Source organism: Pogona vitticeps, chromosome 6, assembly GCF_051106095.1.
Source record: "Pogona vitticeps strain Pit_001003342236 chromosome 6, PviZW2.1, whole genome shotgun sequence".
NCBI lineage: Eukaryota > Metazoa > Chordata > Lepidosauria > Squamata > Agamidae > Pogona > Pogona vitticeps.
The window spans coordinates 35025683-35039847 of NC_135788.1; the positions used below are offsets into that span (position 1 = coordinate 35025683).

The 14165-nt window shown below is 40.2% G+C and overlaps 1 protein-coding gene across 2 annotated transcripts in view; it reads right to left on the bottom strand.

Annotated features, from left to right (window-relative positions):
* The window catches only part of GSDME (gasdermin E), a 34835-nt gene that overhangs the window by 11723 nt on the left and 8947 nt on the right, over positions 1–14165 (bottom strand). For both annotated transcript variants that reach the window (XM_020780983.3, XM_078377202.1), the window contains exons 2-6: positions 13759–14004; positions 11236–11428; positions 8272–8443; positions 5131–5251; positions 741–926 (exon numbers count right to left, since the gene is read on the bottom strand). In XM_020780983.3, the coding sequence (XP_020636642.3) occupies positions 741–926; positions 5131–5251; positions 8272–8443; positions 11236–11428; positions 13759–13969 (883 nt within the window). In that variant the 5' untranslated portion in view covers positions 13970–14004. The remainder of the gene's footprint in view (positions 1–740; positions 927–5130; positions 5252–8271; positions 8444–11235; positions 11429–13758; positions 14005–14165) is intronic.

A 14165-nucleotide genomic window follows, 5' to 3' on the forward strand; every position in this document is an offset into this window, starting at 1 on the left:
TATACTTAAGCACCTTCTTCAAGTTTTAGGACCCTAATAGCAACACAAACTGACAAAGAAAATAACTGAAAAACTAGGGAATTGAAAACTATAAATATAAATTTTGGTGGATAGAAGTCCCATTTGGTTCATCTGCCAGTCGGAGGTAGACTGAAATAGGGTGACCAAAAATAATGTAAGAATTTTCCAGAAAACCTGTGGAGCTCACTAGAGTCTCCCTCCCTCTCCCTCTCTCTTTCACATACATATAAACACTATTAAATGGAAACAAAAGATTCTCTAGATGGTGGTCTTGTAGGAACAAAATGCTCAAAACAGTTGAACGACCCCATCAACCTGCTTCCCTAACTGCCATTAGCACAAGCCTAACCTTGTTGCAAAGGGAAGCAAGAAGAGATAATCCTGCCAGAGTACCTAAGGGATAAGAGCAATCTGAACAGGGGGAAAAGAAGCACTTCTGTACTGCAGCAATTGGGACAAGCATGGCGGTTTTGGGAGATCAATATAATTGTACTGCACACCAGTTCTGTCCACTTTTTCAAAATGCAGAGGATAGTCATAGTAAAATATGTGTGCACATGCTTGAGTGTGTATTTTTAAAAGGGCACTCTTCCAGGCAGCCAGGGGAAGAGGCAGAAGATGGCCTTCCACTGTACCTTTCAGAGTTAGAAAGCTTGTTGCTCAGGAAATATTAAAATCTCCCCACACCTATTGTGCAGGGACCAGTTCTGCACACCTACCTCTTCTAAGAACACTCAGTGAAGCACCACTGGGAATAGGGCTTTCTGGACTGGACTGCTTCTCATTATCCACGGCATCCAAAAGATGTGGGAAGAGAGCATCTCTGAAAATTGAAGGTTGGTATGATGGTCCTTCTGTGCTCTCTCTTTCAAACCCACCTTGTTGTTCATGAAGCAAGCAGAATTCTGTCAATGAGAATAGTTCCACTTAAATTATCCACAAAGGATGAAATGAAGAACTGAGCTGACACGATTATCTGTTAATCCTTTTTTTTTAAAAGGTCACTCTATACATTTACACTTTAAAATAGAAAAAATAAGATCTTATGTTCTGTTCCATATAAATGGCTGCCCAGTGATTATTTCTTTTTAAAATATATATGCCGACTTAAACATCAACTGATTGGAAATATGAAATATGAATAGATAAACATAAAGATGCCCACATACTTTTTTTTTGCCAAAATCTACACAACAATAACAGAGAGAACTGAAGCTAACTAGTAATTTATATATTTTCTATCTGGTAAACATTACTATGATAGCTGTCTGGATAACTTTGTGAGTTAGATATCTGGGTGCAAAGCTAGAGGCTGGGAGTTTGATTCCACACTGTGCCTCCCAGGAAGAAGCCCAACCTGGATAGCACTGGGCAAACTACACAGTCCCAGGACACACCCAGAAAAAAAGAGAATAGTACGCCACTTGAGTACCCTATACTGTACCTGGAAAACCCTAGAAACAGTCACCATAAGCCGGAATTGACTTGATGGCACATCATCATTATATTGCTATGAGGGGATTTACTATATTGTGAATGACAAAATCCACTGATGTGAGAAAGGACTACAGCTATAACTTTCTAATTGTTTCGCTATCCAGTTATAGAATGGCACCCCAATCCCAAAGCTACAATCCTATTGCTCTGTCCCATAAATACAACCCTTTTGCTGCAGTGAGGCAAGAAGTATTTGCTACCTCATTATGCATAAATCCCATTGAAAACAATGAAGGCAATCTCCAGATTCCATAGCAGCATGCTGCAGACAGCAGAATATCATCTGCCAGCTCTCAACAGGATACTGGCTAATGCTTCTTCACTGCCACCAGGGAAATTTAAGCCATAGCTAGTACCCATTCAAAATTACTGGCAGACTGCTACACCCAAAGAAGCCAGGTGCATGATGATAATGATGACAATTCATTTATGATTTTTTTAACATGCAGACTAATCTTGCATTTCATAATCCCAGAAACTCACCATGTTTCCCCAAAGAATTAGCAAACAGAAACAATACATAACACATAAAGTGTTAGAAAATGTGTCTATGTTAAACTTAGCTGCCCCAACTGTACTATCATTTTAAGGTGGCAACTTACTTGTCACCAGGAGTGGCTTTATCAGTATCAGATCCCCAGGAAACTTCCATGGATGAGAAGGAATCTGAACCCAGGCCTCCTAGTTCATCACTCTATACCACACTGGGTATTCCAAGGTTAATATATTGTTGTTGTTGTTTAGTCATTAAGTCGTGTCCAACTCTTTGTGACCCCATGGACCAGAGCACACCAGGCCCTCCTGTCTTCCACTGCCTCCTGGAGTTGTGTCAAATTCATGTTGGTAGCTTTGATGACACTGTCCATCCATCTCGTCCTCTGTTGTCCCCTTCTCCTCCTGCCTTCACACTTTCCCAACATCAGGGTTAATCTATAGCTCAGTATATAGCTTATGGAAATTTAAGGAGTCTATGGTTTTCAAAGTGCTATTTCCCCCATTTATTCTATTTAAGACATTTCAATACTGTTTTCCATTCCAAAAATATCAAAATGATTTACAATAAAGCACTGAGGGAATGATGTGCCCTGTACAAACCAAGGGATATACTCAAAAAGCATATACGAAACTGATTAAGCAAAGCACTTGCCAAGCACAAACGTTCTTGCACTGAACATGAGCTACCAAGAAATTATAAACACATGGTGAATGCAAAATGTGGCAGATGTGAGAGGGCAACTGCAGCTGAGCACCAGAGGTAATTTCAATCCACATTATGATTATCGAGAGGATTTCTTACAGATGGACTGGTAAGAGGCAAATTACTGGGAAATTTAGGATAGTGAATGGAAGCATTCCAGAATTAAAGCAGTATCGAGGAGAATAGGCATTATGATACAGACAGCATTTATCCAATGCTCAGATGTTCTTCCTCTCATTTTAATTCACCAGGAGGAAAAACAGCTGAATAAGGGAAAACTTGATGTGATAATCCTATGTGATTTGTTATCATAAAACCTAACTGCACATCAACAACACTTTTAGAAGAGTTTGAGGACAGTTATTTTAAACACCAGTTTTTTTTTGGTACTAAGCAAAAACAAAGACATTTCAAGTCAATGACAGAACTTTGAAAAGTCATTTTTGGGGATTACAGTTCCCAAAATCCCTCTGTGGATTTGCTTGCTGGGGGATTCTGGGACCTTATGTTACCAAACTTGGTTTAGGTGCTAAATCCAATTGGTAATCTCATCCAGAGCAGATGCAGTGATTGAATGGGACTTGTTAAGCCAATAGTTACATAAATCCCATTGATTCAGGGGCTCTACTCCCATTGGGTCGGACAACAGCAAGATCTCCCTGGACAATGGAAACAGCAACAAACATCATCAGTTTCTGTAACAAACCTTACCAGTTCCTTGTCAGCATGGCCACCCTTATAATAGTAACAAGGAAGGACAAATTGAGATAAGAAAGCATATATATTTTATGACTTTTGAGAGATAAGATAGAGTGTTGAACGGGGTAGAACAGAAACCAGAATCAGCAAAAGAGGGCAGATGGCAATGAACTCAGGAATGCTGCACTTGTAACCTAGCTCAAACTAGGTATTCAAATAGCAACAGTGAGTACAAACATGTATTTTTAAATTTACTCTCTCTTTAATCGCACTCAATATTATCAAATTATATGCTTTAAAAAAAAACCCAAATCAATGAAAAGCAATACATGCTGTCTTGGCAACGGTCAACAACAGTACCTGTTGTCTACCTATACATCAGCTGTAAATGTTCACCAGGCAAGGCAAGTTTGCTTGCTATGTGTATGCCACACAACTGCAACTTGCAGCCAATCAGAACATTTTAAAGCTTTGTGTTTAGCTCACCCCTGTTTGCCACCTTCTCATACATAACACCTGGCTTGGGTGTACAGTATAACATTTTGCATTATTGACCCTGCACTTCTGTATGCCTTTGCTTGAAATGAATTCCAGGCAAACCAATCTGATACTGCTGAGTTGCTGAGGATAGTGGGCAAGCAGAAAAGAAAATCATTTTATTTGTAAACAATGCATTGCATACTGGATTGCTGGCAGCCAAAGGCGAACCAGGCATCATGTCCTTCTACAGCCAATTCCTATGTATGCACAGATAAACAGTGTAAAACCAGCTTGTTAGGTGTGGGAGGCTGCAAAAAAGCAACATCCACTCCCTCTCAGTCACAATTATTCCTTTATCTTTGCAAGTCAAGTTAGGGAACCTTCACAGATGGATGCACATAGCAATGTGCTTACTGCAAACAGAGCAGGCCTTGAAAACATTTTTTACCACATACTGCCTAGAGGATTCTGAGACTGCATAGCTTTTCTAAGCACCGAGACTGCTTTTTTTGCTACTTGTGTGCAAATTTCTAATTCAAAATCTGTTTTCACTCACTGAGTCCACATACTTATTCTCTGGAGTTTGAACAGGTTCAGTGTTTAGAAAAGGGAGTCATATAGTGCTATGGAAACTAAATGGAGAAAAAAAGAATGGTAGTAGGGATTTTCTGTTAAACTTCCAAGTTGCTAAATATTTGTTGTTTTAAATAACACAGTTTATAGGCCAGTTTTTTAAAAAGCATTTTAGAGGTTTAGTGGAAAGGAAACTTCTTAAAAGATGATTCCTAGAAACATCATCATGAAAGCTGATGGTGTACAAACAAAAGGGGATTATTATAGCCACTGAATGGATTAGTAAAAGAGTTAGACTGACTCTGGCAGATGCATTTATAATAACACAGAGATGATTTTGTAACACACAAGCAATGTGAGTGCACACCCATGTATTTATACACATGCAGATACCAAGGAAGGAAGGAAGAGAGAATTAGCAGTCACCATTATTATTTTTTTTATTTTTAAATCTGGCAAACTGGCAGCTTTAAGTAGCAATAAACACTTGAAATACCTTTTTAATTTCCCATCCCCATAACGTAATTAAGAAATTACCAGATAGTGAACAAACTGATGGACTGTATTATAACCTTATCCCAATAGAAAGGCATTGCTCATTAGTAGCAGCCTTTGTAATGCTGCTCAAGAGGAGAGTGAAAAAACAGGTGCATATTACTTACCAAATTGACCATCATGCTTTATATACAGTTCAATTACACCATAAGCAATAGCTGTGGGAGAAGGAATCTCCAGAACCACATTAGAATCCTTCATCACATTCCCATTTTCACTCACTGACACCTGAGAGAGAGAGAATCATCTGTTCTTTAATTTATATTGGTTTAGTACAATGCTGTAATATTTTACACACAAAATGAATGTCAAGGTGAAGAACGTGTTTAGTTCTGTAATGCTTAATAAGATTATTTTTCCAGTATTTGCAAGTCAGCTAGCAAAAACCAGGAAGAGAAACTGCCCAACGTTTAGGATTACAGAATTCAGAGACCCTTCTTATATTACAGTTCCCTAGCACACACAGTATTCCCCAACCTAGGGACCTATAGATGAACTGGACTACAACCCCCACAATAGGTTGGAAAAGGCTGTACCTACAATGCATGTAGGAACATAGCCAGACCCTTGCCAGAAACCAGCATCTCTGATCTGGAAGTTGAGTCATGGCAACTGGATGGTTGAAACATTTCACTACTCATCCAAGTAGCTTCTTCAGACTGAAGAAGCTACTTGGATGAATAGTGAAACATTTCAACCTAACAAGAAATAAATCCAGTTGCCATGACTCAACTTCCAGTTAACCTCACCTGGATGACTGCGAATCTTCACAGATATACAGCATATCTGCAGTGTTCGCTCATAGCTTCAGGCCAAAGGGGCAAAAGCATCTTCCTTGAAGAGTGCAGAATGTGTTGATTTCCTTTCACAAAAACTGGCAATGGTTATTAGTTAGATGGTTAAAAAGCATTAGACAAATTTATGAAAGATGGATTGATCGCTAAGAATTATCCTCAACAGCTGCCAATGGATTCAATGGGCAATTACACAATGGAATTCATGTAAATTCCATTACCTTTGTTCCCCAGACTGCCCATCACATGCCAATCATACAGGTCATGTGCCTAAGAAATGCAAAAACCACTTGCATGTCCTTAGATGAACCTTTTTTGGTTGGTTTTTTTTTTTTTTTTTGGTCTTCAGAGACAGTACGTACACTGCTGAATAGCGATTACGAGAGATGTAGCATGGTGCAGCAGTCTCTCTAACACACTACTTGTGACTCCACTACTGACATTAATAGTGGACTCAATGGTCCTCCAGTCTTCGGACAGTCCTGGGGCTACTTTAAAAAAATTAAAAAGGTACAGAGCAATCATGGATTGATTGACAGGAAAATCATGCTACTGAAAGCACAATTTCCCTGAGTTTCTATAGAAGCTGCAGTGGGGGGCAGAGAAGAAGATATTGGAGCATCAAGAATAGCTTTGGGGCTATAAACAGCACACATGATTACCACCCATATCCATCACTTTGATTCAGCAGTGCTCAAGGCTGCACAGTTGAAGATGTGCACCTGACAAACACTCTATAAGCAACAATGCTATCCTGCTTGTCCTAATGCAATTAAGGCAATTATGACAAAAATCCCTCAAATTGCACAGGGCACATGGTGTCTTAAAAACTTTATACTGTGCAGCAAGAACTGTACCCAGGGTTGTTACTGTCAGGAACCTGCAGAGGTCCACAATCCTACAGATGACCCACTTCTGATCTCCAAAGAACCTGCTGCTCCTTTTCCATGCTTTAGCTGTCTGTCCACCTGCAGTGAACAGGCCTCTCCAACACCACAAATACAAAACTGGAGCCATATCCCCTGCTGCCTTTGCACTTTCCCTCAGGACGGCTGTGTAGATTGGGCCTAGAACAGAGTGGCTACTTGTGTATCACCAAAAAAAGGGGGGGAATAAAGCCTTGCCAGAAATGAGAACAAAATAAGACACTGGTTTGCATAAAAGTGTGGGGATGTGGTGGCGCTGCAGGCTAAACCGCAGAAGCCTGTGCTGCAGGGTCAGAAGACCAAGCAGTCGTAAGATCGAATCCACGCGACGGAGTGAGCGCCCATCGCTTGTCCCAGCTCCCGCCAACCTAGCGGTTCAAAAGCATGTAAAAATGTGAGTAGATAAATAGGTACCATCTCGGTGGGAAGGTAAACAGCGTTCCGTGTCTAAGTCACCCTGGCCATGTGACCACGGAAGATTGTCTTCGGACAAACGCTGGCTCTATGGCTTGGAAACGGGGATGAGCACCACCCCCTAGAGTTGGACACGACTGGACAAAAATTGTCAAGGGGAACCTTTACCTTTACCTTGCATAAAAGTGCACACCAAGGTGACCCATGTGCCTGCTGAGTGTGTTGTTCAGATGCAGCAAACCATGGACAGGCACCTTCCCTGATTTCTCTCCCCACTGTTCTTTATCTTTAAATTATACTGGGATAGACATCTGGACAGTCACACATTCCCTATCTCTGACCTAGAGGAAAAGGTGGAGGGAATGGGCAGCAGTGACGCTAGTGGAGGGGGGAGACATCCCAAAGGCACCCTGAGTGAAACTGCTTTAGAGCAATCATATTGTAAAGAAAAGAATTTGGGTTACAGATATTTTCTAACACCTCGCCTTTTCTTTCCTTTGGACAGGAAAGCATGAACTGCAGCTCTGTAAGGCTGAGGAATAGACTCTGGGCACAAATCAGAATACTGTACAATTCTCTGGCAAATGAGGTTACACACAATATACGTGCAAATGAGGTTTGTACAAATGAGACTCCTAGACTGGCTAGCAATGGCAGTTTTGGCTGGGATATTCTGTGGGCAGTAGTCTAAAAAATAACTTTTCCCATATTCAATTCCTGCACAACTTTTAATGTGCAAAAGCTCATGATGAAGCTTGAACTTGCAGAGGAGAAGGTCCCTGAGATTTATCTCACTACACAATATGGACAAAACAGGAGTCACAGACTCTTTGCTGAGAAACATCCAGCAAAAGAAAAGTAGAAGAGACTAAAGGAACAAACACTGTTAATTTTCCCAAGAGACAACCTTGGTTAGACAGCTTCAGCATGTTATGAAAACTAATTGGGGGGGGGGGGAAGGATTGAGAGAGAGAGAGAAACCAAGGACAAAATGTTGACAAAAATTACAAGAGGCTTCGAAGTGCCACAATATTTTGTCTTTTGTTTTCTTTTGTTTTGCGTTCTTTTCTCTCTTTTATATTGTTAGTCTTAAACATACATGGACATTTCTTACCTTTATAATTTTTGTTCGTATCCCCACCATACCGGCCATTTTTTCTTCTGTCTGAATATGTTCTGATATTAAGCACTTCTGAGTTGTTACTATTCTCTCTGTCAAGATACAAAGGACCTCATTCTTTCTTTCAAGCATCTGTTGCAACAATGTATTGTGCAGATTTATTGTTCTGCAGAGGAAAGAAAGATTAAACACATAAGAATTGCTACTGTGGAAAAAATCTTTAGAAACTATACACAGAACATAGTTCCATAAACTATTGACTGTTCAGTGATAAACTGCAAGACTCAGGGAGAGACTAAATGGGCATTTGTCCTGCTGTTTGTGTCATGTTTCTCACGGTTCCTTTCGATAATTTATTCCATCAATTACACAATATTAGCAGTAACTGCATATAGATCCAATTTTTTGGCATGAGTATCTGGTATATTTTGTTCAACTAGCGGGGATTGTGGTTTGGGTCACATTTCCAGTCATATTACTTTATTTTGTTTTGGCTTGTGTGATTGCCTATACTGATGCTTTAGGGCAGGGTCCCCAACCCCCGGTCCGTGGCCCAGTGCCAGTCTGTGGGCTTCCTGGAGCTGGGCTGTGGAGATGGATCTCCGCCCCCCCCCGCCAACACAGTGGGTGTGTCGTGCTCACGGGTGGACATGTCACACTTGCACACATGCCCCTCCGTGAGCATGACACACCCCTCTGTGAGCATGACACCACCACCACCCACAAGCATGACATGCCCCCACCCACAGAGTCCACCCCCCCAACCGGTCCGTGGTCCCTATAAGGTGGGGACTGCTTTAGGGCCATTGTTGGACATGTCCTGATGACACCAAATTGTCTTTTAAAAAATAAATTTGTCTAATTTAATGCCGTAACACTAAACTGATGCAGCACTAATTCAAATGCTTTTCATGACTTCTCAGTTCCCCACTATTTTACTTTCTATAAATTAAAAGAAAAGAAAAGTGATCTGGATGCTGGTAAAAGGTTTGCGTAGGATGATGGTAATAATGATAGAGAAGGATGAGTGACAAGGGGAATGATGTGATGTGTGGACACTTGAACCACACCTTCCTGGGATACTTCAACATTTCTGTGTGAACTACTACAGCAATTTAAATGCCAAGTGTATAGAGATGCTAGTATCAAACCAGAACAATCTTCTATGTGATCATATCAGTTAACCAGCAACAAATAAATGAAATAAGATGGATAGTATCATCATTCTTCATGCTAACTAAGCATAATGTGAACTGCAGTACTACATAATCTGGAAGATGTGGAAGTTGGGGAGGAGTGTGTTAGACCACTGCATTAAGGATAATATCCCTGCTAGCCATCAGCTGTTTAAGAAGTGTTGATTTAGGATCAATTGCCAAATAAAGATGACAATCGAACCTTTCAGCACTCTGTGGATAGAAATGCCTCCATGCCTTCTTCCCATCACTTCAGCATTCAGGTAAGAGTTTAAACCGTACATAAAAATGTGTACTCAACAATGATATGGCAGCAGAATGTGGGAAAAGGCAACAGTATCTTCCCCACCAAAGTGGCTTTGTACTGAAACTGAAGGATTATTGTGTTTAGCTAGACTGGATCACTCAGTGGTTTAGGTATCTGTCTGTGGAGCCAGAGGCTGGGAGTTCAATTCCCCACTGTAAATCCCAGAAGAGTCAGCTCATGTGGCTGCACAATCCCTGGATGCCTCCTGGAGAAGGGAATGGCTAAACCATTTCTGGGTGATTTCTACCTAGAAAACCCTGGAAAAAGTCACCTTATAAAAACATTGATTTGACAGCACAGGACTATCAATCACAACAATTACAGCAGACTTTTTCACACTAACTACTGGAGTGCCTAAAAACATGTATAATCCATTTAAAAGCAAATCTAAACAGAGACGGCTAGATGACTAAGTAATCTTTCCTTGCGGTCTTAGTTACTTCTGCTTTTTAAAAGGAGTCATGCCTGTACTATATACTGTATTATGCAGAAACATTCGTAACAACCTAGATGGATATGTTTTTTCAGGAACAGCTGGTATCACAAGGTGATACCTGAGGCAGAACAGCAACTGGGGAGAAGGGAGAACAAGAGAGAGATGCTTGACATTTTTTCACACCTGCTTTTTTTTGCTGCTCTATACTCCCCTCCTCTGCAAAGCTTTAAACATGCATTTTCTTGCACAGAATACCAAATGCATTTCTATTCTCAATTTAAAGACATAAAGAAAGAATGCATCCTACTTGGCCACTTTCAACTGTATTCGAATATGAACACAGCTACACAACCAGTCCACGTGAGGCTACCTCAAGCAAAGGAGTAGGCGGCCAAAACTGCTGGATCAGGATTAACAGAAGAATAAACGAAAAGAGGGAGGAGGGAAGAGTTCCCATGTTGTAGTTCAATCACCAATAGTATATTTTCATAGTAATGGAACTGTGAGGCTGTTTGAACTCTAAATCCCGCCACTTGGATCTCTGCCCTATCCTGAGTATTGGAATAACTAATAGTCACCCGATTAATTTCTGTCCAAACCACTGCCTGCAGTTTCATAATACCGAGCTTTGTTCTTTCAGAACAGAGCTAGCAAGACCAGAGAGCAACAGTGTAATCCTTTGTCACATTCCACCAAGCTGACTCCCCATGTCAGTCCACTCATGAATCCAATCCAAATTATAACTTTCCACAGGGTCCTTTTCAGACTTGCTCTTATTATTGTTCTTCAATAATGAAAGGGAGGTGCTTGTTGCAACCAATATTTTTGTATTCTTAGCAATTCTTGTATTAGCACCATCCAAAATTTTCTCCAGAACAGCAACATCATCATATAGCTAAGTCAGATTTCAGCCACTAAGACCTTTTCTAGTTGCAGCTGTTTCCCAAAAACTTTGAAGTCATTCTGTTGTATTTTAAATCTCTTGTAAGAGTCTATCAGCTCTAAAGACAAATACCCACCTTCCCTTGATATCGGTCATAAGCGTCTGCAAATCAACCTCTTGCTTTTTTAGATTTCCAAAAGATGACTGGCTTTTCACGACACCTCTTCCTCCAGCTGTGAGATTAATCTTTCCAAGAGATGTTGTGATACTTCCCGTGACATAGTCTTCAAATGTCCCCTCATATTTCGCAAAGTCAGATTCCACAACAACTGTTGGTGGAGGGAATCAAAATGTTATCCAGATGTTAGAAGATCAGGCCTGAAGCCACCAGTGGCATGTGGCCTGAGCAGAGTAGAATGACTCATTCCACAGTGGTAGGACGTTAACCCTCCCTGCTTGGGCCATGAGTCACCACTACCTGAAGTACAACTGGGATCTCTTTTTAAATTAAATAAAAAAAGAGGAATAGCCAAATAAATTCATTTGGAAGTGTCCCTCAACCTACAACACTCTACTCATATTATTCCATCTGGACCTTGTACCTATGAACCAATGAGAAAACCTGAAGAAGCCCCAAGTGCCACATGCCACAATGTCTTAAGCATATTTCTAAGGATATTTGCACCACATGTGTGTGGTCTTTTATTCATAATAGAAACCTTCCTATATGTGCAGGTCTCTGGATCTTGGAGTGGTGCTGAAGTTTTGGATTTAGCTCTGCCTTGCTTTATCTCAACTGCACATGCAAATCTGTTTTCTGGTTATAGAAGAAAGCAAAGTCTAGCCATGGTTTGGTTCCCAGCTAGGCCAGTCTTAGAATTATAAATAAGAGGGGGTTATGTATATTATGGAACATGTATATCTCACTGCAGGCACTAAATTACCTAGCAATGCTACAATGATTCTGTTGTCACCAATTACTTCTGTTGAAAACATCTTTTCATTAGTAGAACTGTCATTGAGTGAATTCCCTGTAGCTCAACTGACTTGACTGCAATGTTTATTTTATTTATTTATTTATTTATTTATTTATTTATTTATTTATTTATTTATTTATTTATTTATTTATTTATTTATTGTATTTATACCCCGCCTATCTAGTCATTTCGACCACTCTAGGCGGCTACAAGTTTTCCCTCTATGCTAGTTTATGTATAGGTAAAGGTAAAGGTTCCCCTTGATATTTAGTCCAGCTGTGTCTGACTCTAGGCCGCAGTGCTCATCCCCATCTCCAAGCCATAGAGCCAGCATTTGTCCGTAGACAGTTTCCGTGGTCACGTGGCCAGCACGACTAGACACGGAATGTCGTTACCTTCCCACCGTAGTGGTACCTATTTATCTACTCGCATGTGCATGATTTTGAACTGCTAGGTTGGCAGGAGCTGGGACAAGCAATGGGAGCTCACTCCGTCACATGGATTCTATCTTACAACTGTTGGTCTTCTGACGTGGCAGCACAGAGGCTTCTGCAGTTTAACCCATAGTGCCATCATATCCCCTGGTTTATGTATACACCACATTAAAAGGGAATAACATCTTGCATCTGATGGAGTGAACTCTAGCCCGCAAAACCTTATGCCACAAGAAATGTGTTATCCTTTGGACACCTTTAGATACATTCTGTTTGGAAGTCTAAGGGCCAGAATCCTACTGCTATTTACTATGCATGGAAACAAAGTTGCAGAAGTCATCATAGCTAACTGACAAGGTTCCAGCTACATGCTGGTTACATATCTGGGTACATGAATAAGCACACTGTGTGAGGGTTCCTTGTTAATTAGCTACAGCAGCTTTAACTCCTTCTCCTCCATATATGGTGAAATGCAACTGAATTCTGGCCTAAGGGTTCAAGTACCATAAATTCCTTTGTGCCGCACCAGACTAAAATATAGTTGGACTATGAGCCAAATCACATGTTAAGGCAAATACACGTCTCCCTCTTAAAGCATTATCCTTGCAGACATGCACATCTGTCAGTGCTGAGTACCTGAGACATCAGAAATGCAAATGAAACCATGCTATTTCCCAATTTACTGATTCAAAACAGGTTAATGTGCCAAGTGAGGTCTGAGGCAATCTCCTGTTAGAATAAACATACAGTGTTTTTTTTTCACCTTAAGGATGCTTTGCCTCTAATGACATGGTAACAGGATTGTTTATTGTAGTTTTGCCTGAATACAAAGTTATCAGCTTATTTTATTTGCGAGTTATCTTCTTTAGAGTATCTAAAAGGCAAAGCAGCCTGAAAAAGTATTTCAACCTGTAAAATATCAGGCCTATATAATGGCATAATCTAAAACAGCATCATCATTCTGAATCAACAATGTTGCTTTCATTGGTTGCTCTGAAGAAACAATTTCAATTTAAAATGGTAACTCAGATTACTTTAGATTGCTTTAAAGCAAGAGCAAACTAACATATTAAATGGAATAACCCCACAGTACCTGATTTTCCGAAAAGTGTTACCATAGTTCAACTTATTTATTTTTTTAAAAAACTCTCAAATCTGCAGTAATCCTATTTGACATTTTATTTTATTAATGATTACACTGCACTTTAAAAAAAACCCTACTGTAACACTGTGTAACTGTAATGTTACCTGGGTTTATGGGTTTGTCTTTAGCAAGCACATCATTCAGCGAGAGTGACAAAAGATGGTACTTGGGCTTTTGCCAGCACCAGCTTTTCTTCTTCTTTGTCACCAAGCTCAGGAAATGCAGTTTATCCAAGTTATTCAGACTGGAGACAGGAATCAAGTCTCCTCCACAGTCAACCTCTCTCACAAAATTTCTTGTTGCTTTTGCAAACATCTTGGGGGTGGGATTTTTAAAATGTTAAGAAGTTCCTGGGAAAACAAAACATCAAGGTTTGACAAGTACACTTACTGTAAATAAAACATATTGATTTGGATATTCATCTCCAAAGTCACTTACATCACCAAGGCTGCTCTAAACTCAGACCAGATGTGTTTATGTTCTATGTTCCCAACAAATGATATAATTTGAG